The 22965-nt window shown below is 40.3% G+C and overlaps 1 protein-coding gene across 1 annotated transcript in view; it reads right to left on the minus strand.

Annotated features, from left to right (window-relative positions):
* The window catches only part of DNAH5 (dynein axonemal heavy chain 5), a 271398-nt gene extending 249174 nt beyond the window's left edge, over positions 1-22224 (minus strand). The window contains exon 1 of the mRNA XM_087443140.1: positions 22107-22224. Within this exon, the coding sequence (XP_087299266.1) occupies positions 22107-22118 (12 nt within the window). The 5' untranslated portion in view covers positions 22119-22224. The remainder of the gene's footprint in view (positions 1-22106) is intronic.
* Positions 22225-22965: the final 741 nt, after the last annotated feature.

A 22965-nucleotide genomic window follows, 5' to 3' on the forward strand; every position in this document is an offset into this window, starting at 1 on the left:
CGCTTCAGTGGAGACTCCTCAAATAATGACTACTTTTGCCTGGAGAAAAATGAAGACCTAGTGTTCATTTATAACACATATATAAACCTGTCAGTTGCAAACCAAATCCAAAAAAGGCCAATTCAAGGAAGCCACTCCCTGGGCAGCCACTAGGTGGGGAGTTTTAACCACTCCTTGGATTCTTTGCCTCCTTAAAGAGTCACTCCAGGATTGGCTCTGCTCTTATTCTAGTTGATCAGAATTTGCTATTTTGACAAATTGGAATTTACATGCAATAATCTGAGAATTTAAGAAAACTCTAAATTTAAAAAGTTTTAAATTATTTTGTTATAGATACAATAAAAGTAGGATACATTTATATCACAGAGAATGTTTTACTTATCCATTAGCTGTGTGTAGTTTGGCCCTACTACTTTAGCTCCCTACTCTTGAGAGGGAGGCATTTTTATTAGAGAGTGTTTGATGAGGGCTTTGGTTCACTTTAATTTGGAGGGGTATATGTGTGTTTGCTGTCTAAACAAGGTGTTTTGGTAAACAAAAAATCTCCTAGAACAGCATTTCTCAGATGAAGCCAGGGCAGAAGTGGAGCCCAAGGGAGGTAGAAAGGGCCAGGGAGTGGAGGGTGTGCTGCTTGTGGGACGGGAGGAGAAGCAGAGCGATACTGGGATAACAACCGCCAATATACATTTCCTTGTAATTATTAATATGAGAAATACTTTCCAACAAAACCCTTACAGCTTCACAATAAGAGATTCATAAAATAATTTACTGTACAGTTATACAACGCAATTTATGCACCCCTTAAAAATCATGTTAAAGCAGCATTTTAATGAAATTGAAACATGTTTGCGATATGTTGTAAAATGAAAAAAAAAATCAGGCTCCAAAAGTACGTGAATCAATTTTTGTAGAAAAATTAAAAATAAAATAAATAAATGAAGAGTACATTATATGTGGGGATAGAGAAAGACTATTGATAGTGATTATTTCTGAGACTGAGATGTAGGCTGACTTATTTCACATTCTTTTTGCTTATTTGTATTTCCTAGTTTTACTTCTGTCTTGTTTTTATGTTAATTACTAGCATTACTCTCTACTAGGCCCTGTTCTAAGCACTTTATAAATATCATCTCACTTAATCCTCACATCACGCCTATAAAATAGTTACTATTACTATCCCATTTTTATAGATTAAAACACTGAAGCACAGACGGTCAAGTCACCTACTCGAGGTCACACAGCTAATGAGTGGTACAGCCAGGATTCACACCCAGGAAATCTGCTTCAAATCCTGCATGCTTAACTAATAAAACAAGAGAGGAAAACAAAAAGAACCATAAAGAAAAAGGAAAGAAGGAAGGAAAGAAGGGAGAAAGAAGGGAAGGAAGGAAGGGAGAGAGGGAGACAGGAAACTGTGTGCTACAAGGAAACAACAACATTTGCTTTAAAAAATGTTTTAAAGCTGTGTAATGCCTCTAAAATGTTATTATTGGGCCGGCCCCGTGGCTTGGCGGTTAAGTGCGCGTGCTGTGCTGCCGGCGGCCCGGGTTCGGATCCCGGGTGCGCAGTGATGCACCGCTCCTCTGGCCATGCTGAGGCTGCGTCCCACATACGGCAACTAGAAGGATGTGCAGCTATGACAGACAACTATCTGCTGGGGCTTTGGGGGAAAAATAAATAAATAAAATCTTTAAAAAAAAAATGTTATTATTAAAGGGAATCTGGGGTTTTTTTTAAAGGAAAACTGTAAACTGAAAAGTAGGTAACAAACATTGAAATGGTTAATCCCAAATAAATTAGCTGCAAGAATACAGAAACATGCGAGTAAAATGTCTTAAATAAGAGGCTTTAAAATTTTTTTTTTTCCTCTAAATCCTCAAGCTGGCTGCTCCCCCTCCAGGAGCACAATAGGTGTCCAGGGGCTGGATTGACACCTCTACCTACAAGTCTGGATGCCGCCTCTCTAGAGCGTGCCTCAACCTGACTAGCGTGAAAGCCATCATTTTTTTTTTAACTAAGTAAAAGAAAACCAAATTGTAAAAACCAAAAAACAGAAAAGGAGAGGAAAGGCTTAACACTCAAGCTGAAAGTATGACAAACCTTAAATCTAAGTTCACACTCCTCACATGTGTGTTCTTCAGGACCAAGGCTGAAAGAGAACAAATGAAGTCTATGTCTGCAGGAAATCAAACCAACTGCCGCTCTGCTCAGCACCACATGAGGAGGGAAAGTCGCCTGAATTATTCCCTCGGTATAGACACACGCTTCTCAGGTAGACCCAGACCCAAGGGGACGGGGTGGGGGTTGGAGGAGAGGAAGGAAGGGAAAAGGGAGAGGAGGAAGTGGAAATGGAGAAGGAGCAGGAAGAAGCTGGAGGAATGAGGAAGAACGGTGAGAGAAAGGAGGGAGGAGGTGGAAGACAGAAAAGAGAGGGATGTGACGGAGAGCTCTTCATTTTTCTGCTACTGGGCTTTACGTGTTGAGGAAGGGGACACAAACATACAAGGAAACTCATGAAGCCTAAAAACAGGAAGAGAACTATTTCTTTCTTTTCCTCTGTCCCTCAGCGCAGACTTCAGGCAAAAATCCCCGCCTGCAAAGGTGGTGAATGTGTCTTTATCTCTGAAAAACATGATCAGGATTAAGTTTTGTAAAGAGGTCTGAGTGTCGTATGTAACAAGCATTAAGCAAAATCCTTGATTTCACTGCAATATTCTCCAGTACACAAAGCAGGAGTTAACAGACTTTTTAAAAAAGTAATCTTTCTATAAATAAAGTAAGTGCTGTTCAGGAGATGAAGACTCAACCCCAAAGAGCTGCCATGTCGCGTCACAATCTCACAAAGAATGCGACAAAAGTTCATTTTGTTCATTCAGTTCACCCACTTACCTACCTTCCAGGAAACAGGTATTTTTTAAATAGGATTCAATTGGTTTAAAATCACATTGTTCACGTCACTGCAATTGCCAAGTCTTGTTAAAAGGAGCTCCCCACTCCACACAACGGAAGGTTCGTCTGGCAGGCATCCTCACAAGACGGGCTGGGTGGCGGTTGCCACTTGAGCCGCAGGAACACGTATTACGGAGCTGAATTGAGCAGCTTTGAACGGCTTGGAATTCTTCAAAACCCCAACATTCCACATGTGATGACTGATTATCCTCATTTTCTCCCCCATGAGCATACAAATCCCAGACCCCAACCAAAACATCTGCCATATTCCCAGATTATCCGCAAAATTGCACATAGGGCATTTAAGAAACTCAGAGAAGGAAAAAGACAAAGGTGAGAATGAAGGAAGCCCATGATATCTCTTTTCAGAATTTTTAAATCAGTATTTTAAAAGATCATTTGCACCTAATCTTTGCTCTTTAGCCTTTGACCAAAATATAAAAATTTTAACCTAATTTCTTTGCACTTCCTAATTTACTTGTGATGTGTTAGGCCCTATTTTACTTCATTTTGGTGCCAGGGGCCTGAAAACATGACTTTCAAAGTCTATTTTTAAGAAATTCCACTGCCACAACACATTTTTATATCCGAGAGAGTCCCTTGTAATGGAGCTGGACTTACGTAACATACTTAATGAAGACTTGCCAAGCTATTGGTATTCCACTCCCATCTAATATTATTTCCCCGTTCTAAAAGGAGATCAAGAAGATAAGAATACATTATTAGCCATCTTTAAATCTTTGTAATCGGGCATATATTTGCACACAGTGACCAAGACATAATTAAAACTCCCAAAGTGAAACTTAATCAGCCTCTCCCCTTCCTAAACCACCCATCACCGCAGAGGTTGCTGGGCAGTGACCCAGGTACTTCTTTAGATGCCTGAATGATCCCAGAAACACCAAAGCTCTTTTCTGAGAAGTGGAGATCTATTTCTGTTATTCATTAACACCCTTAAAGCGTATATAAGCCAATGAAATGGCAATGGGGAGTCACAAACACGGGGCGTGATTAACATCCTCAATGAACGGACGCCCGCCCTGTTCCTTGGCGGTACCCGTCTACACATGCTTAGCTTTAAAATGGAGAATCTAGAATTCTAACAAAGATAAAATTAGGTCCCAAAGTCATTGAAGCTAATGAACAAATGTAATCATGATGCAGATGCTTCAACATGTTTCAGAAAGAAGTTAAATACGCTGTTTTTTATTACTCTCTCTAAATTTTCTGTTTAAGTAGGTGGAACATATTTTAAAGGTAAATGAAGTGACTGAGAGGGATTTCTCATTTTTAAGTTTCTAGGCCTACACAAGCCTGGGAAAAGGGTACTAGATACCCAAGTGTTCTGAGATTAATTTTTTCAGCAAAAAGAAAATCAAATATTCCACCCACTCCATTATTAACTATAAAGGTAACAAAATGTAGATTACATAGAATTTAGTCTCATGACAAGACTATTCGATTAATAAGCATTTTAATTGCATAATATACTCAGCACTGGGCTACAGTTAGGCATAGGTGTTTCCCCTAATAGCACAAGAGAATAAAAAAATGAATCCTATACTCCAACCTTAAAAAAGTTTAAAAAGCATGAGCACGGCTATAAAAAGATTTCCTTCATGGATGGTTCTGGAATCAGCTTCGCTAATTTATAGTCACACTCCATGCAATGAGATACCCAGAAGTCAGTTGTGATGTGCTAGCCTCTTGAGATCTAGATGAATCTGGCCCAAGCTCCCATTCCGTGCCCTCCTCAAGATTTCGGCAGCCCCCTAGGGGGCTGAAGGGCTCAAGATCACCTCCAGCTCTGAGCTTTTTCCTCTGAGGGGGCCAGGTGTACGACGCAGCCCATTGCTCAAATTCCATGAAACAACAAAGTGGCTCATAAATATAGCAGACCTGCTCATAGAACAATTTCCAAATGAACCCTAAGCATTCCCATTCTCAGGCTTTCTGCCCATCTCACACCTGAGGGATCTTTCCATGACTCTGCCACTGCACATGTCCAGCCTCCATCTTCAGGCATCCCCCAGCCTTCCTCCTAAGCAGCTCCATATCTCCTCCACCTCTCACCTACCCACCCACCCTGCCAGACAGGGAACTTGCTATAAGCCATTCTCCTGGGTTGTTCTGGCTTTCCCCTCAGGTCTCATCTCCTATCTCTAGTGACTTAACTGGAGTTTGTCTGTTTTTCCCAAAGACAATTTCCTTCCTCAAAAGGAACTGTGATATTGAGATCATTAATATTTACGTAGACCTTCCTGAAAAAGGTCAGTGTCAAGTACCATCATCAATTCTGTAATAGCTAAGAAACTAAGATGCATTAAAGAAATACAGACCTTTAAAATCATGACTATAAGAAACTTCAGCGAAACAGTCATACCATGAAGAACAAAGGCAAGCAGAACCCTGTTGTAAAATGACTCATTACGCATTACAGATATGAAAAGACACCTAACCCTGGACACAACTGCATATCATCAAAGCCTGCCATGACACGGAAAATAAGGTTATCCTATTCTTCAGCATTATTACTATAAAGGAGCCACCAGAGATCTGACAGTCTTCTCCACTAATAAGCTTAGATGGAAAAGGAATCCTAACCTGGTTGGGAAGGAATGACCTCAATTTGAAAGCTCTTCACCAGGCTCTGTCTCTTTCCTCCAAGACTGCTGCTCACCCAATTTGTCTGTCTGCTGCCATTACCACATTTGCTATAACACTTCTACCTGCATGGCTAGCTGTTCACTTCCTTAGGTTCACTTGGAACAACTGTGTAGGTTCATTTCCACAATCCATCGTCAGCAACATCTGTCCATCACACGAGTGGCAGCAAACCTGAGTCAATGCAGGCTGACCGACCACGTTCCAGGAGCTCCCAGTCACACGCCTGTCATCAGACAGGACTCCAAGTGGCTGATGGAGGCGTATTTGAAGCTCTGGCCCACATTGATCCCCACCATGCTGTCCACGACATGATAATCCCATGCATTTTGTGCTGGGTTGGTACTCATTTTAACTTGTTTAGGGTTTTCAGCAGTGTTTGGCATGCTTGTCTTCCCAACAAGATGGTTAAACGTTTTTGAGAACAAAGACCCGTATCTTCAGTTTTTAAGTCTCCCACATTGCCTTGTAGAGTACAGCACATTCAATGGGCATTTAACAAATGATGCCTGATGCCCCCACTGCCTAAGCCAGCCAGAGGGAAAATTGTGACAAAGGGAAAATTAATCTTTGGTTCCTTCCTTCCTTCTCCTTCTCCCCTCCCATCCTTCCAGAGCCATAGTTCTCAAGTCACCCACTATAGCACTTATTTAGGCCAATGTGGGGTGGATCTCAATTTAGTGGGGCCTGAGGCTTATGCAATTTGGGGAGTCCCACATTAAGAAAGAGAATACAAAATTAGGCATTAAAGTGGATTTTTACTTAGAAAGAAAAAATAAAATATAACAATTACAAATTTTTAAAAGCTGACAACACAAAATCCAGAAAAAAAAATAACAGAATATTTTTAACTTCCTGAAAGACTTCTATATCAAAAAAGATATAAATAGAGATAGGTTTTTGGCTGCATACTCTTTGATCCCCTCTTCATTCAACAGCTCTCTTCTATAGAGTGAATACAAAGATAATTCAGTCCTTCCTCCAGCAGAGTTGATTGAAATTTGTCTTTTATTATGGAGAGATGGGATGCTCAAAACACGTACATTCCCACACAGGTCTACTGGCTCTTTGTAGCACAGTTTACAGATTTGTACCCTACAAATACAGGATTCTGATGAATTTTATTTTGCACAATTCCTATCATAATAGAAAAAAAATGTATCATGTGTTTATAATTGTATCACTTCACTATCAAGATTAGTCCTGATGGAAGAGAATTTCCATTTTTGAATAGACATTGATGAGAACCAAATTCTCTACTTTTGGCACATCAGCTGATTAAAGGTGTTTTCCATAGACTAGCTTCTAGCCCATCCATTTCAAACCTACTCTCTCCTCCATGGATCACATACTTCCATGCTGGGCACATTCACATTGAATGTGACCTCAGCCCTGGATCTTCAGATCATGACTCTGGAAGAATGGACACAGTAGGAGGAAGGAGAGTAGCAGGAACATATATAGCAAAATATATTTGTGCTAGCACTTCAATATATCCCATAAAACTAAAGGAAATGTTTTCTCATCTCAGCTTCCCCTTAACTGGATCTAAAAAATACCTATTGCCACTCCAACTCCACCTGACAACAGGGGAAGCTGGATGAAAGAGAAGTTAGAATGGAAAGAGTTAATTGCAATCAATATCTCCTATTTCTGCAAATTTTACAAAAACGTCTGTCCACGAACACACTGGTTGGCCCTTCTCATGTAAGCAAGGGGCCCTGAAACCTAAGCTTCATTAGTTTTGCTGTAAACCCACCTCTAGACTATCCATTCTGAGTTGGGAAAGTGAGTAATATTTATTAAGTACCTTCTCTTACCTTGTATTTTACATTTACTAACTCATTTTGTTCTAAATATTACCTTGCAAGGAAGGTAATATTTCCATTTTATAGATGAAAACATTGAGATGTGTAGAAAGTTTCTAAGAGGATATTCAAAAAAAACTACTGAAATGATTGCTTCCAGTGAGGGTGCTGGTGCCGGGCTAAAGACATACTTTGAATTGTACGCCCTTTTACATTATGTGAGGGTTTTTTTTTTCCCATTAACTACTTTTTAAATTAAAAATTATATACAATATATATATTTTTTTTAAAGATTTTATTTATTTATTTTTCCCCCAAAGCCCCAGTACATAGTTGTCTGTCATAGCTGCACATCCTTCTAGTTGCTGTATGTGGGACACGGCCTCAGCATGGCTGGAGAAGCGGTGCCTCGGTGCGCACCCGGGATCCGAACCCGGGCCGCCGGCAGCGGAGCGCACGCACTTAACCGCTAAGCCACGGGGCCGGCCCCTATACAATATATTTTAAAGAATAAGAATTCATACTAAGAGGAAAATTATTAATAGATTGATGCATTATATCACTGTTACATGTTGAATTGTGTCCCCCCAAAAAGATATGTTGAAGTCCTAACCGCCCAGTACCTCAGGATGAGACCTTATTTGCAGTTTGACCCAAGTTAAGATGAGGTCATTAGGGCAAGCCCTAGTCCAGTATAACTGGTGACCTTATGTGAGTGAGCATCCTTCCCATTGAGAGTGGGGTCTCCACCCTCCAAATGGGGAAGGGAGAGGTTGTGACTGTTCTGACCAATAGATTACTGCAGAAGTAACTTCCAAGTCTAGGTCATAAAGGTCACAGCTTCCACCTGGCTTTCTGAAATACTCTCTCATTGAAGATTTCAGCCACCATGAAAGTAGCCAACTGCCCTGAGGCTGCTTTGCTGTGAGGAAGCCCATGTGGAAAGACCACATGGAGCCATCTGAGACTCATGGAGAGAGATGCCACTCCAGCCCCCTAAACACCAAAGGAGATACCCTTGTAGGGGAGCAGAATTTGCTACCCCAAAATGTGTCTCTTTGGCTTGATTATTTTTAAGAACAAAAGACTAAGGAAGAAACTTTGACCTTCCCCCTAACTGCCTAAAAGTATTTAAGATAGAAGGCCTGTTCCAGGAGGGAGATATCACCATAGATAACTATAGTATAATACGAACTAGGTGTGGTAGACAGGGAGGAACCCAGCAAGGCCCATTGGATCAAAGTCCTTTCCATGTCTCATTGTCTCTGTAAGGCACGGCAAACATTTGTTTACCAAACATTTGCTTTTCCATCTCCATGTGAATTGCCTTCCTCGCCTTTGACATCCCAAACCACTACCCTCAACATCCTCCTTTGTCCTTAGCTGAAGATGGTGTTTAAGGTGGTGGCTTTGGCCATTTTGACAAGTTACTCAGTTTTCCTGGGTTTCTCCCATGTATACATGTTATTAAATTTGTTCGATTTTCTCCCGTTACTCTGTCTCATGCCACTTTCTTAGACCAGCCAAAAGATCCTAGAAGGGTAGAGAAAAATTTCTCCCTCCCCAACAGTTGGTGACGAGGAGGGGAGAAAACTTAAGTGGCTGGATGCTTCTCACTCCAAGACCACTGCAGCTGAGAGATCCTGGACCTCTGACAAGAGCCAGCAGGAGGTAAGATTTCTTACCAGTCAGTCTCCAGGCTCTCTGCCTGCAGGGTCCAATGGAAGTGAGAGTGGTGAGTTTATTCCTTTTCTAAATTTAGATTAGCAGGAGAAAATATTTGTGAAGCTAGTTTCTTGGACTCAGCAACTCTGGGAAATTTGGTAGAGTTCTCCTTGGTTTTTATTGATCCTTCTCCCAGAGATGCACACTGTTTTTCCTTGTCTCTGTCTTTTGTGTCATTTGTCATAAAAAGGAAAAACCATAGGGCAGGACACAGGCATAGGCCCTATAAGCCTGCTGTCTGGGCTGGTCTAGCAGTCTGGTGCTGGGTTAATAGGCACCTGAGCTATAAGCTATTGCTAAGGGACATCTTGGAAGCCAAAGCTGCAAAATTGGTGGGCAGGGGTCAAGCATTTAAGAGCCGTTAGGGCACTCGCCACCTCAAGAAGACAATACACAATCCCCAACCCCATGGCACATCCTTCTGAGGTATTAGTTTGGCTCCAAGAGACCCAATGCTTAGCTAAAGCTGTTATGTGCATATAAGGAAAAAAAAAATCGGACCATGTTTTTCCTTTTATCTTGTTGTGTCTTGAGAGCCTGGCTTTGTGACCAGTGAAAATATCCTCTCTGGTCTCTGCTATCCAGGAAGCACATCCCCCAGCGTACATCTTGGCAAGCAGTCGAATAGACTGGGGTTCTGAGATGCACTCTCTTTGTCTGGCTATGTCAACTCTCAGGGGAGTTTGTCATGAGGGGTACCAGTCCATAAGGGGCCTTTGTTGTCTCAGCCTTCATTGCTTGCTAATGCTGTTTTCACCATGCCATGCTGAATGCCTGTGCAATGAAGGCCTTTGCTTTCTTAAACTATTTTTGGGAGTGAATTTTCTGGATCTTGTGAAGGCTGCTTCTTTTGCATTCTCTTTTGGGTATGCCTCTTACCTCCATGGTTAAGCCATAAAAGGCTTATTGGTTTAAGTCACTATTAAGATCCTACTCATCAATGGCCAAACGATGGGTCCTTAAATTGGAAAAACTTCTAAATTGGGAAAATTTTTAGAGAGCTCTCATCATAAACAGTTGTTTTATTGGTACCTATGGAAAGACCAAATTAAAAAGAAATACAAAGAACTAATAACTAACCTTGAGAACTTAACAGAATTTGGGGTCTCAGCTTCCGCTCACGGTATTACAGATGCTAATGAAAGCATTAAGTTAATTAACAAGAGAATGGAAAGAAGCCAAGGAGAGAATAAAGGGACACTTCCCAACAAGGTGGAAATTTTTTAAAGGGTTATTAGGAAATAACGTAAATAAAGGAAACATTGAAAGGGGGGAAAACAAAGAGGAATCAGAAAGGGAAGGGTCATGGGACTCATCTCAGCAGGATGGAAATCTTTAGATGGTTATTTAAAAACAGGATGAATAAAATGGACATTAATGGAGTTAAAACAAAGGTTTTAATACACTACTACCTAAGGTTGGGTGGGCCAAAGGGACTCCCTACCAGTCCCCACAACATTAAAGAGCCCCAAACAAGTCTGCTCTATTTACCCCAGTTTGGAGATATTTAAAAACCTGGAAGGTAGAGATCACAATGAGAAGCCTGACCAACAATTGCTTGGGGCAACAGTGAGGCCGGTTAATCACGTTAAAGACTGACAAAAGGGCCAGGATCCCTTGGCTCGACCTCTCAGTGGGGATTCAAAGCATTTTACACAGGAATGGGTAAAATGATCGGTAGATGGAGAGGAGAAATTTCCAAGACTCCTTGATGCAGGGACCCCATCAGCTATGGTACCAAAACCTATTGATGGGACTCGGGCTACAATTAGATTGAGAAAATGTAAAAGTGTAAGAGTTTATAGGATTAAAAAATTGGAATGTTTGAGCTAGTATTACATGAAGAAGTCACGTCAACTTTGCCTGAGTGTTGTATGGGAATAGATGCTATGTCTGTCCAGGAATGCCTCCTCTACCCAATATTATAAGATCAAGACTTGTTGATGGAGTCCTAATAAAAGCTATGATTAGAAGAATAAGAGTGGATGGAACTAAGATGAAATTCTGTAGGAGAACTGGTGTATTTAAACAGCCTTTATGTGAAGTGATTGCATCTCTTCTGCCTGATTGGATATATGGGTTGTGTTATGCGGATGGACATTGTGTTTCACTGGGGAATGTTTCCCCTGCCTGATATTGTACAACAGAGGGCATATAAATTCACCCTTTAGGCAATGTTAATTAAACATGCTAACAGGAGTCAATAAGGTTGCCTGAGCCCATACAGTGTGAGAGAGAAACTGGAGACTGATATGCCACTGCTAATAGGAAAGATAATGGAAGCCCACCTGCAAGGTGAATTGGTCTAGGATTGAATTGTGCACTCATGAAGAGAGTCTTTGTTAAACGCTTTGTGCAGACTTTTTATTTTTTTCCCCCCCAAAGCCCCAGTAGATAGTTGTATGTCATAGCTGCACATCCTTCTAGTTGCTGTACGTGGGACGCAACCTCAGCATGGCCAGAGAAGCGGTGCGTCGGTGCGCGCCCGGGATCCGAACCCAGGCCGCCAGCAGCGGAACACGCGCACTTAACCACTAAGTCACAGGGCCGGCCCATGTGTAGACTTTTTAAAGTTGTGGTACATTGTCCTGAAGTTTTAGAACTTAAAAAATCTTTTGATTTACCTCTTAGTAAAAAACTCCCTGATATAAAGAAACAAATTAAAGAAAATGTAATTGGATGAACAGATCAGCCTTTTGATATCATTCAGGCTACAACCCAAGCATTTGAGAAATTAAAAGCAACTATCTTTGTCTTGCAAATCTCTACAAAATCAGAAATGTAAACATAGCCCACAACTGCCTGAGACTGATCCCAGTTAGCTCAATTGATGCAACCTAAAAAAAAAAGAGAGAGAGAGGAAATGTTTGGAAATTTGGCAAATTTTTTTTTAAAAATCTTAAAAGTTCTCTCCACAAATATTAGTAAAAAGATTTAACAGGTGAACTTAACTCTTTCCAACTGCTAAAACAAAATTTGGATCCAATTATTTTATAAATTTTATAAATGATTTTTTTGAAGTTTTATAAATGATTCCTATGAAATTCTTTTATAAACTTTATAAAAGTTTTGTATTGTACCTAATTCATAGCAAAAATTGAACAGAAGCTATACGGTCTATGTCTGTCTGTGTGTTCATGTATACCTATATATATATACATACATATGTATGTTGTAAATGTGAGATATTTTTTTGTCTCTGGATGGTATGGCCAAAATTAAGAGCTCTATTTAATTGGCTTAAGGTAAACACTTATATAAATTATTTCTAAATGTAATAGAAACTAGCTCAAATGTTTTTCAAGTTAAATGATATAAAATAATCTTTGGTAAATAAAAGCTTATTTAAGTTTGTTGGTTTGATTGAAATAGGCATGTCCCAGAGTTATCAGCATCAGATATGATGCAGACGTGCAGCCTTTATTTTACCTGGGTTTTTTACTCAAATAAGCTTCTGTTATCTCTGTTACAAAATTTGTCAGCAAAAATAATAACTTAGAATGATAGCTAATTTTGTCTAATGTCTCATGAAGTTTTTGTGGGTAACCTAAACAAAATTGTTGGGAGCAAATGATTTAGATAGATGTAAGTGAGATAAGAGTTTATAGATAATTTTTATTTAACAACAATTATATTGTTAAATATAAAAATAATTCTATTTTATGGCATGTGTCCTTAAAATAGCTTCAAAAATCTTTTTGGTAACTTGAAACCTTAGAGTTTTGCTAAATTAAGTTAAATTAGAGCTGATTAAGTTAAGTTAGAACTAGTGCCTGTTTTCAGTAAAAGATACAAGGAATGGATATATTTTTGTTTATTTTGTTAAGAAAGTAAATTTGTCCTAAAGTAAAACTGGTTATAGGAAAGAGGAAAATAATTTTTGTTCTAAGGAGAGGCTAAGAACGAGGGAAGGCAAGGGACAAATTCTGAATGTAAAAAAGAAAGTTATAGTAGGTTTGTGGAAGAGGAACCCTGAGAAAAGAGTTTTGTGCATAGTCAAGTTGGCTAAGATTGGAATGAATTTAGTCAAATAAATGAGTTTTAATATCAAAAGAAAGCTAGAGCAAAATTAGAATTTGGTTTTCTCTCTCTTAAATGTACAGTTTTCTTGGACTTTTAGTCTGCTCTTGATAATGAGATTATGAAAGGTTTTTCCTTACCTTTGAGTCAGTCTATCTAAAAGGCAAGGATTCTCATGTTTTGTGAAAATAATTTCCTATGTTCAGAAAGCTGAGGCTTCTCTATTAAAAGAGCCAAGGTTTTTTAACTGTTTAACTTTCTGTGTTTTGCCTTTAACATCTTCTGTTGTCACTTTGGTTAAATGAATAAGTAAGCATTGTTTCACAGTGACCTATGATCCTATTTGACCAAGAGTTTTTAAATCTTTTGATATTTTTTGACAAACTTCCCAAAATTCAAATCCTAAATAAAGTCTTTCTGTTGACCTGAAAGTAACTTTGAGAATTTTCAGTGAGTCCCTGGGACTTCTCCAAGAATTTGTTCTCTCTTCCTATAAAGAGGGAGATGTTAAACTAATTAGGCTTATTTGGTATGTTAAATTGCATGGGAAGCACTGTCAAATAAATGACAATAAACCATCTTAGGTTATATTGCATGGGCAAATGTTATTAATATACGTGTTCTAAAAAAATCTACATAAAATTCCTAAAAATCTGACACGCCCTAGTATAATTCAAGTTATTATCTTAAAATGTGTGTTACAAAAATAACCAAATTTCCTTGTCAATTGCATGTAATCAGATCTTTAACCACATCATTTTAAATCTTTTGTCATTTACAGACAGTCATTGTTTTACTCTGATGATTTTGCAAATATGTTTCATCTTCAGTGAGATTCATGGAAAGGACTCTGACACTCTAGAATACAGGTTTCTAATAAACCTTCAGATCAGAAAACAGAACTAGGTAAGAAATTCTAGAACTCTAACAGACAAACTGATGGCTTCATAAAACTGCTAACAAAAGATCAAGATCAAGAATTGATTACATGGGACTGAATGAACTGATGAAGATGATTATAATTTTTATGACTTTTTATTTGAAATACTGCTTTTTTTTAATGTTGTGGTCTTCCAGATTTAAGGAAACCTTTTCCTGTTTTCTCTTAAGCTAACTATGACTTATAGAAACTTGGTAAATTATACCTTTGTAGTAGAATTGAAACATTTATCTTTTTCTCTCTACCTGATCCCTCCAGAATTTGGAAACTCTTACTAAGTATGTATTCCTATTTTCATGGCAATATAGTCATTTACATAAGTTCAATAAGAATCTGTTCTCCTTAAAGGGAACCCTCATACACTGCTGGTGGGAATGCAAATCACTGCAGCTACTACGGAAAACAGCATGGAGATTTCTCAAAAAGTTAAAAATAGAAATACCATATGATCCAGCTATTCCGCTACTGGGTATTTATCCAAAGAACATGAAATTAATAATTCAAAAAGATTTATGCACCCCACGTTCATTGAAGCATTATTCACAATAGCCAAGATGCAGAAGCAACCCAAGTGCCAATCAGTGGATGAATAGATAAAGAAGATGTGTATACACACACACACACACACACGCACACACACACACACGCACAATGGAATACTACTCATCCATAAAAAAAGACAAAATTGTGCCATTTGCGACAACATGGATGGAGCTTGATGGTATTATGCTAAGCGAAATAAGTCAGACAAAGAAAGACAAAGATTGCATGATTTCACTCATATGTGGAAGATAAACAAAAATACCCATAGATAAGGAGAACAGATTAGTGGTTACCAGAGGAGAAAGTGGCAGGGGGAGGGCAAAAATGGTAAAGGGACACATATGTATGGGGACAGATAAAAACTAGACTATTGGTGGTGAATACAATGCAGTCTATAGATAAACTGAAATATAATAATGTACACCTGAAATTTGCACAATATTATAAGCCAATATGACCTCAATAAAATAAAATAATCTGTTCTCCTTGTAACAGGACACAATTGCAAACAGTGATTATACTACCAAGACTTTGACTAAAATGTCATATTTGAGAGAGACATGCATAGACTCAGACATGACCAGACAGCTTTAAGGAACAAAGGTTGACTTTACGGAACAAATAAAGCCCCTTGGAAATATCAGCCTGGTATCTTGCTTACAGTGTTCCAAGTAAACTTACCAGGTGAGTAAAGAAGGTCACTTCCTGGCAGGTGCAAAAACCTCAAGATATTTTGGGAACCTTGATTCACTCAAATCTATAGGCATTATAGGCAGAGTGTGATGACAAGTCCTTGGCTTGGCTTTCTTGGCCTCAAAAGGCCTTTAAAAATTCAATCTGAGATTCCTTATGATAAGTTCCAGCAAAGCAGATTTAAAAGACCCTGTATGATCAATCAGTACTCTTGTACTTATGTAAATAAATAGGCCAAGTTTATGAAAACCTACTTTGCAAACAAATTACTCTTAATTTGGCTATCTTTGGTAGAAGTGAGGGTGATATATAGAGAAAAATTGTGTTTCAGTAGCACACCTGTGTGGATATTAGGTTCTAGTTCTGCTAATTGTCTTTGAGGTTTTTGTTTCCTACTCATAAACTGGACTGGATCCTAAACTCTTCCAGTTTCCTCAAACGTCTGGCTACAAATCTCCAAACTAAACATTTTCGATTTTTTCCATCCTTTTGATCTGGAATCATTGAGAACTGCAAACTGAGGCTGGGCAACTCCGTATAAACTTAAAAAAGATCACCATGATAGCCCATACTTAGGCAATCTTCATGCCCATTGCTGTGTAAGCCACTTAGAAAGATACCTGAACACTCAACGATATCATCAGAGACATTTCAAACTGCAAAAGATGCTTCGACCCTGACATCTAGAAATCTTGACTGGCTGTGGCCTGGTCTCAGAAACTGGTTTATAATTTGCTCCAACCATTAACTTTGTTTTTCTTTTCGTTTCCATAGAAATACCTCTTATTAAATACCTGATTGCTTGCTTACACAATATAGGCCTAACTCGGGGAGCTCACCTGCATGGCTGCCTCCTAAAATGAACTTAACTAGACTGACCTATTGATAGGCCTCAGAGACTGGTTCAATGAGATGGAACAATCTACCAAGTCAGCTTCTGGACTATGAAACCTTGATGTTTCAAAGGCAGGAATGTAGGGGAGTACAGTTTGCTACCCCAAAATGTATCTCTTTGGCTTGATTATTTTTAAGAACAAAAGACTCATGAAGAAACTTTGATCCTCCCCCTAACTGCCTAAAATAACTTAAGATAGAAGGCCTGTTCCAGGAAGAAGCTATCACCACAGATAACTATAATATGAACTGGGTGTGGTAGACAGGGAGGAGCCTAGCAAGGCCCATTGGATCAAAGTCCTCTCCATGTCTCATTGTCTCTGTAAGTCACGGCAAACATTTGTTTACCAAACATTTGCTTTTCCATCTCCATGTGAATTGCCTTCCTCCTCTTTGAAGTTCCAAACCACCACTCCCAACATCCTCTTTTGTCTTTAGCTGAAGATGGTATTTAAGGTGGTGGCTTTGGCCATTTTGGCAAGTTACTCAGTTTTCCTAGGTTTCTCCCATATATACATGTTATTCAATTTGTTTGATTTTCTCCTATTATTCTCTCATGTCACTTTAATTCTTAGACCAGCCAGAAGAACCTAGAAGGGTAGAGGAATTTTTCTTCCTCCCCTACACCCTCAAGCCAGAACCAGCCAGTTGAGCCTGCTCCTGGCTTCCTGACCTGCAGAAATTGGAAGCAATAATACAATTCTTGCTATTTTAAGCCACTAAGTTTGGGGGTGATCTGATGTGCAGCAATGATAACCAGCACAGTCTCCAACGTTCTAGAGATTCCTCCTTTATATGAAAGGAAATGCTTCTAACATTACAGCTTAGTGTCTGTATAATATCTTTTACTGTACTATAGGGGCATCAGATCTAGGCCAAGAGTCCTGGCCCAGCTGTTCTTTATCTGAAAGGTAACAGCCACCTTTCTGCCATGAGTGGTGGGAAAGCTAGTGAAACGCTTTTGATGCCTAAAGCAGAGAAGGCAAAAATCATGAGTGCCAAACCACAGATTTGTTCTGAAATCCAAGCAATGTGGGGTCAGCACGGCCCAGTGGGTCTTTAACCCTGAATAGCAGCAATTTGAGCTGAAGTCTACTAATGAGGAGTCATTTTCTATTCCCTTGACCCTCTGACAAACCAAGATGGGTGGACATTCCAAACCACTGAGGGCCTAAATAGAACTAAAAGGCAGAGGAAAGGGGAATTTGCTCTCTGCTCGAGCTGGGACATCCATCTTCTCCTGCCCTCAGGTATCAGCGCTCCTGGTTCTTGGACCTTCAGATAATGCTGTGGGAGATCAAGACTTGGCCACCCTGAAATCCATCTCTTTACCTTGATTGTTTTCTCTGACGGACATTTGACCTCCCGCACTAACTGCCTAAAGAATTTGACATAGTAACTCCTTCCTGGAACAGATCTTCTGTCTGATGGCTGTAATATAATGTAAAATACATGTTACAATAGAAAAGGCACCAACAAGCCCATCTTATCGGAAGTTGTGTCTCTGGCCACATTCTCTGGATGGCCCTGCGAGGAGTTGCCAGACAAACATTTACATTCATAAGGGAAATCTCCATTTGTAAAGGTATCTACCTGTCTGTATTGGGAAGAGGGGGGATGACCTCATTTCTAGAAACTTATCGATGTGGAAAGTGAGGCCTTAAATCTGCATAATAACCTTACTCTTGTTTACTGTGCTTTAGTGGTGATCTCCTGTAACTGACTCCCCCCACCCCCAATATCCTCCTTTGTCTTTAGCTGAAGATGGTATTTTTTTTTTTTTTTAAAGATTTATTTATTTTTTCCCCCCAAAGCCCCAGTAGATAGTTGTATGTCATAGCTGCACATCCTTCTAGTTGCTGTATGTGGGACGTGGCCTCAGCATGGCCGGAGAAGTGGTGCGTCGGTGCGCGCCCGGGATCCGAACCCGGGCCGCCAGCATCGGAGAGCGCGCACTTAACCGCTAAGCCACGGGGCCAGCCCCTGAAGATGGTATTTAAGACGAGAATTTCTGCTATTGTGTTGAGAAACACAGTGTCCCTGCTTTCTCCCATGTATACATGTTATTAAACTTGGTATTATTTTCTCCTGCTAACCTGTCTTGTTAATTATTTGGCCAGCCATAAGAACCTTAAGGGAAAGGGCAGAGGGGGATTCTCCCTCTTCCCCTACAATGCCCTCCTGCGATCGTCTTTACATAGTCTGATTCAAACACTAGTCTCTTCTGGAAACACCCTCACAGACACATCCAGAAATAATGTTTTACCAGCTATCTGGGCATCCCCTAGCCCAGTAAAGTTGACACATAAAATTAGCCATCATACAGTCTTTAAAAAGTTTTACTCATTGAAATTTTCTGTCTCTTCCAGCTAAAGTTTGAACTCCCTGATGGCAGAGACTTGAATTGAACTGAACTGCTCAAGTATCTTCTTATACCATTTCTCTTTCCCTAGACTCTGTAAGCATATTCTCTAAATTGGAGTAAATACTACAAGAAACCATTCGTTCAGCAGATTCACAACCATCAAACCACATGTGGGACCTGGCAATGGGGTGGGCCAGTCCGTGAGTGGAGGGGACAAACTGACCCACACACTGTCTTGAATGCTGCTCCACCCCTGAGTGTAACTCAACAGTCTGGGAAACTGACATATCCCTGGTAGGCAATTTACTCTTGAGTTGAATCTATTGGTTCTTATTCATAAACACAGTAATAACTGAGCAGCTGTTCCACCCTTTTTTTTTTTTTTTTTTTTGTCTGCTAAAAGCAAGGCTACAAAAAGTAAAGCCAAACGCAAACAGGAGAGAGGTATAAATAAACAGCCACTGCGCTCACTGCCAGGAAAGAACTTAGCATGACTAAAGGATAAAATGTAACAGGTAAACTTCCTCCTAACATTTCTTACACAGCCGGAGCCAATTCCTCGAAATATCCACACTCATAGCAGCCTTCATCCACACTCATTAGCAGCCTTTTTCGAATGCTGATACTAGCCTCAGACATGCCCTTTACCTGGACCTGGGAGAAAAACAGGACCCCCTACCTTCCTGAGGGGAATTTAAAGTTCTGCAGACTTCACATTTCCCAGATGTAACAATTTATATACTTCAGTCTATTTGTTACTATTTTTCCTAAATAATGTAACCACCAAAATCCATGTTTGCAGCATTGATGATAAATTACTACGGCTGCTAAAATCCTTTCCACATCACCCTCGGATTAGGGACAACAGGCTGCCACTGATGAGGTTTAGGAAAATGATGCGGTGTAGGAAACAGTACTAAGCCATACTGCTCTTCACATTGATCTGGGCATGCTCATTTACCACCTTCTGTTTCCAATTTATGTAAAATAGGGGCTGCTCACTTAGCTGCGGGAGAAAGCACAAGTTGCAAAATAGTGTTTACGAGGATGTGGCCCATGTGCACGGAAAACAGAAAATATTTACCAAAGGATGCTTAAGTTTGTCTTAGGAGAAAAAAAGTTGTGTAAACATTTAGGGGGCATTATTCTCTATATTTTTTTAACTATAAAATATATATATTTATAATTTATAATAATATATTTGTATTTTATTTAAATGTATAATTTATATACTTAAATATCATAATTTATAAATATATATTTATCATATGTATATTCATCATGGAAAATTTTTAAATAACAGCCAAAAAAAGAAAGTTTAAATCCTCTTTAATGCCATTAGTCAGAGATAGTTAGTATCAATATTTTGGTGTATGTCCTTTGAATATATATAGTTTTCTATACATATTTATATTACTGCACAAAGGGCACGATCTGCTCACCGCGAGACAAAAGCCAATTGTCAAGGGGCAAGATGGTGGAAAAGAAAGGGCAGTTTATTACAGCTTGCTAGCAAGGGGGAAGTCTCAAAGAACCATCTCAAGGGGGCACAAAATCTTACAGCAGTTATATAGGCCAGTGGGTTATTGGGGAGGGGGTTAGGAACCTTGACCTTCTGGTGTTACAGACTGGGAGTGCCACACCAGATCTTCAGTTTTCACTGATGACGGCTATCAGCAGACTCCCTGTTCAGGAGTCATCACATTCTTAAGGAACTCAAAAAAGCAAAGTTATCATCTTATCGCAGCTGGGAGACACATGCCCAAGCAGAGGTCATAAAATCTACAGAGCAGTTAGATCTCCCAGATGGTGCATATCCAGCTGGGTTAGTTTGTCAGAGGTCATTCAACGTTACAATAGGGTTTCTTTTCTACAATATGGCTTCTCTCATGTCAACCTTGTGTTGAGCCGGTATCAATTACATACCTTTTTTATTTGTATAAAATTGGAACGATATTGCTGTAGTGACCTACTGTTTTCACCTATTAATTGTGAACACTTTTCCAGGTTATGAAACATTCTCCAATAACTTTCTTTTTGGTCTTTGCAAGTTTAGTAGGTAAAAAGAGATATCAATTTAATTTCCTAGATTACTACTGAGGTTAAACAAGAAACATTTGATAATTTTTAAATTATTTAACTTCAACTTGAACAGACCACGGGAAAAGTAGAAGAAAAGAGCAGAGCACCTCAATCTTAAAGCAAGCATAATTAATAAAACATAAGAACATGGTATAAGGCTAATAGCCATGTTTTATATCCTTAAAGGGTAAAACTGAATAAACTTAGGTAAGATTATATAATATATGGATTTATAATTAAGACACAAAAAAGCCATTGGTTTACTGGCATTGGAAGTGGCAACGCCATCTGTCATTTCGGGGTCACTATTTTCTTTGACAGAAAATGGGGAGAGGAGTCACTAAAAAGAATTAATGAGTATTTGTCTTAATGAAACACAAAATAGATAAATTGGAAATTCCAAGTACTCATGATATCTAAATTATATGAAAATAAGAACATTAATATGTCTACCATAACAAGATGCTCACAAGAATAAGACAGCAAATTCTGAGCAAACTAAACATCTACAGAGAGGAGGAAAACGTTGAAGTATTATTCACATAAACTATCCACATGGCTCTTAATTAAATAAGTATAAATTTACATCTATTAAATCATGACAGGGTGCATACCTTATTCTTAAAATAATAGATTCCCACAGTGATATAGCTATAGACAGTGTAGCTAAGTGAAAAAAATATATAAATACAATCTCCCTTGAAGGTAAATGCAAAAACAAGTATCTGGATTTTCCTTCATTCCACAGTATTCATTTAAAAGACAGAGACAGAGACCAAAGGAAGTGAAAGCTGATTTAGATGCACAGAGTACGCTTCCACGTTTCTCACGTGCTGTGCACCGAAGCAGGTGTAAAGAACAGGACGAAAACCACCTAGTGGGGCTTTCTCTGCACACCATCCCTCTCCCTCTCTCCAAGGGAACTAAACATTTGCTTTCGTCCAAACCCAAGAGCTAATAATAGTAACAGCCAACAACTCGACACAAAAGCAGCCTCCGCCACACCTGGATATTTTTGATGCTCGCTATGGGACAATGGGTTGCTTGGGTCCATGCGGTTGACCACCAGTGGCCTTTCGGCAGCAAGAGGAAGAGAGAAAATAGCAAGTCGAAAATAAAGCAGAGCGGTAGTCCCGGAATCTATTGCTTTTATATTTTATGGGGGCCCTGGTGCACGTGATTGCCCACCACCCCCTGAGAAAAACCTGCAAATCTCAAAACCCAGCAGCTCTAGCCGGACAAGCTCGAGAGAACGCTTTCAAGCCGCACGCTCTGCAGTTGAAGCCCAGAGCAGAAGCCCGCCCCTCGCGGCCCCTGCGTGGACCCGGTGGAGCCGGGAGCTCCGGGCAGCTCGGCGGCTGCGCACGCGCCGCGGCGGGGCGGGCGGGACGTGGGCGCCGCGCGGCCCGAGCGCGCACAGTACCGGCTTGTCCATGGCGCTGCGCCGCGGCGCTCCGCGGGGACACGCAGCGGGCTGGCCGGTCGTCCGGTGCTGGGCCCCGCCGTCGCCTCCGTCCCCTGCCCGCGCTGCTCCCCGGCGTCCGCTCGGGCCGCCTGTCGGCCGGCTCTCCCCGCTGTTTGCTGCTCACGCGGTTGCCGTGGCGACCAGCAATGCCCCGCCTGGACCGGGTCCCTCCTGCTGCCCGCGCGCCCCGGCCGCTTAGGCCGCAGCGCGCTCGGAGCCGCCTCCCCGAGAGCGGAAATCCAGAGCCTTGGCCACCGAGCCCTGGGTGCCATTTCCTGACTGTATTCCATCACCTTTCTGTTAGGTCTCAGCTGACTGTCACTTCTAGCATCAGCCAAGTCCACTTATTTTGTTTGAATGTGGAATTTTATCTGTTTCCAGCTTCAAGAGAAAAAAATTCAAAATGGGGGGCCGGCCTGGTGGCACAGGCAGTTAAGTGCGCACTCCGCTGCCCTGGCCCGGGGTTTGCAGGTTGGGATCCTGGGCGCACACCCACCACGGCTTGTCAGACCATGCTGTGGCGGCGTCCTGTATAAAGTGGAGGAAGGTGGGCACGGATGTTAGCCCAGGGCCAGTCTTCCTCAGCAAAAAAAGAGAATTGGCAGGTGTTAGCTCAGGGCCAATCTTCCAAACAAAAAAAAATTTCAAAATGGAATATAGAATGTTTCAACTTTAATTCACACATCTTTCCGCAGCCTTGACTCATACTTCAGTTCCTCTCATTGCGTCCTTGTCAAATACATCCACAGCTAACTTTTCAGCTGAGAACTCAATGGAAATTTTTAGAGTTTTAACTTGGAAGTGACAAAAATAGTTT

The sequence above is a fragment of the Ceratotherium simum genome, chromosome 18 (genome assembly GCF_057802395.1).
Source record: "Ceratotherium simum simum isolate JZ-2026a chromosome 18, ASM5780239v1, whole genome shotgun sequence".
NCBI classification, from domain to species: domain Eukaryota; kingdom Metazoa; phylum Chordata; class Mammalia; order Perissodactyla; family Rhinocerotidae; genus Ceratotherium; species Ceratotherium simum.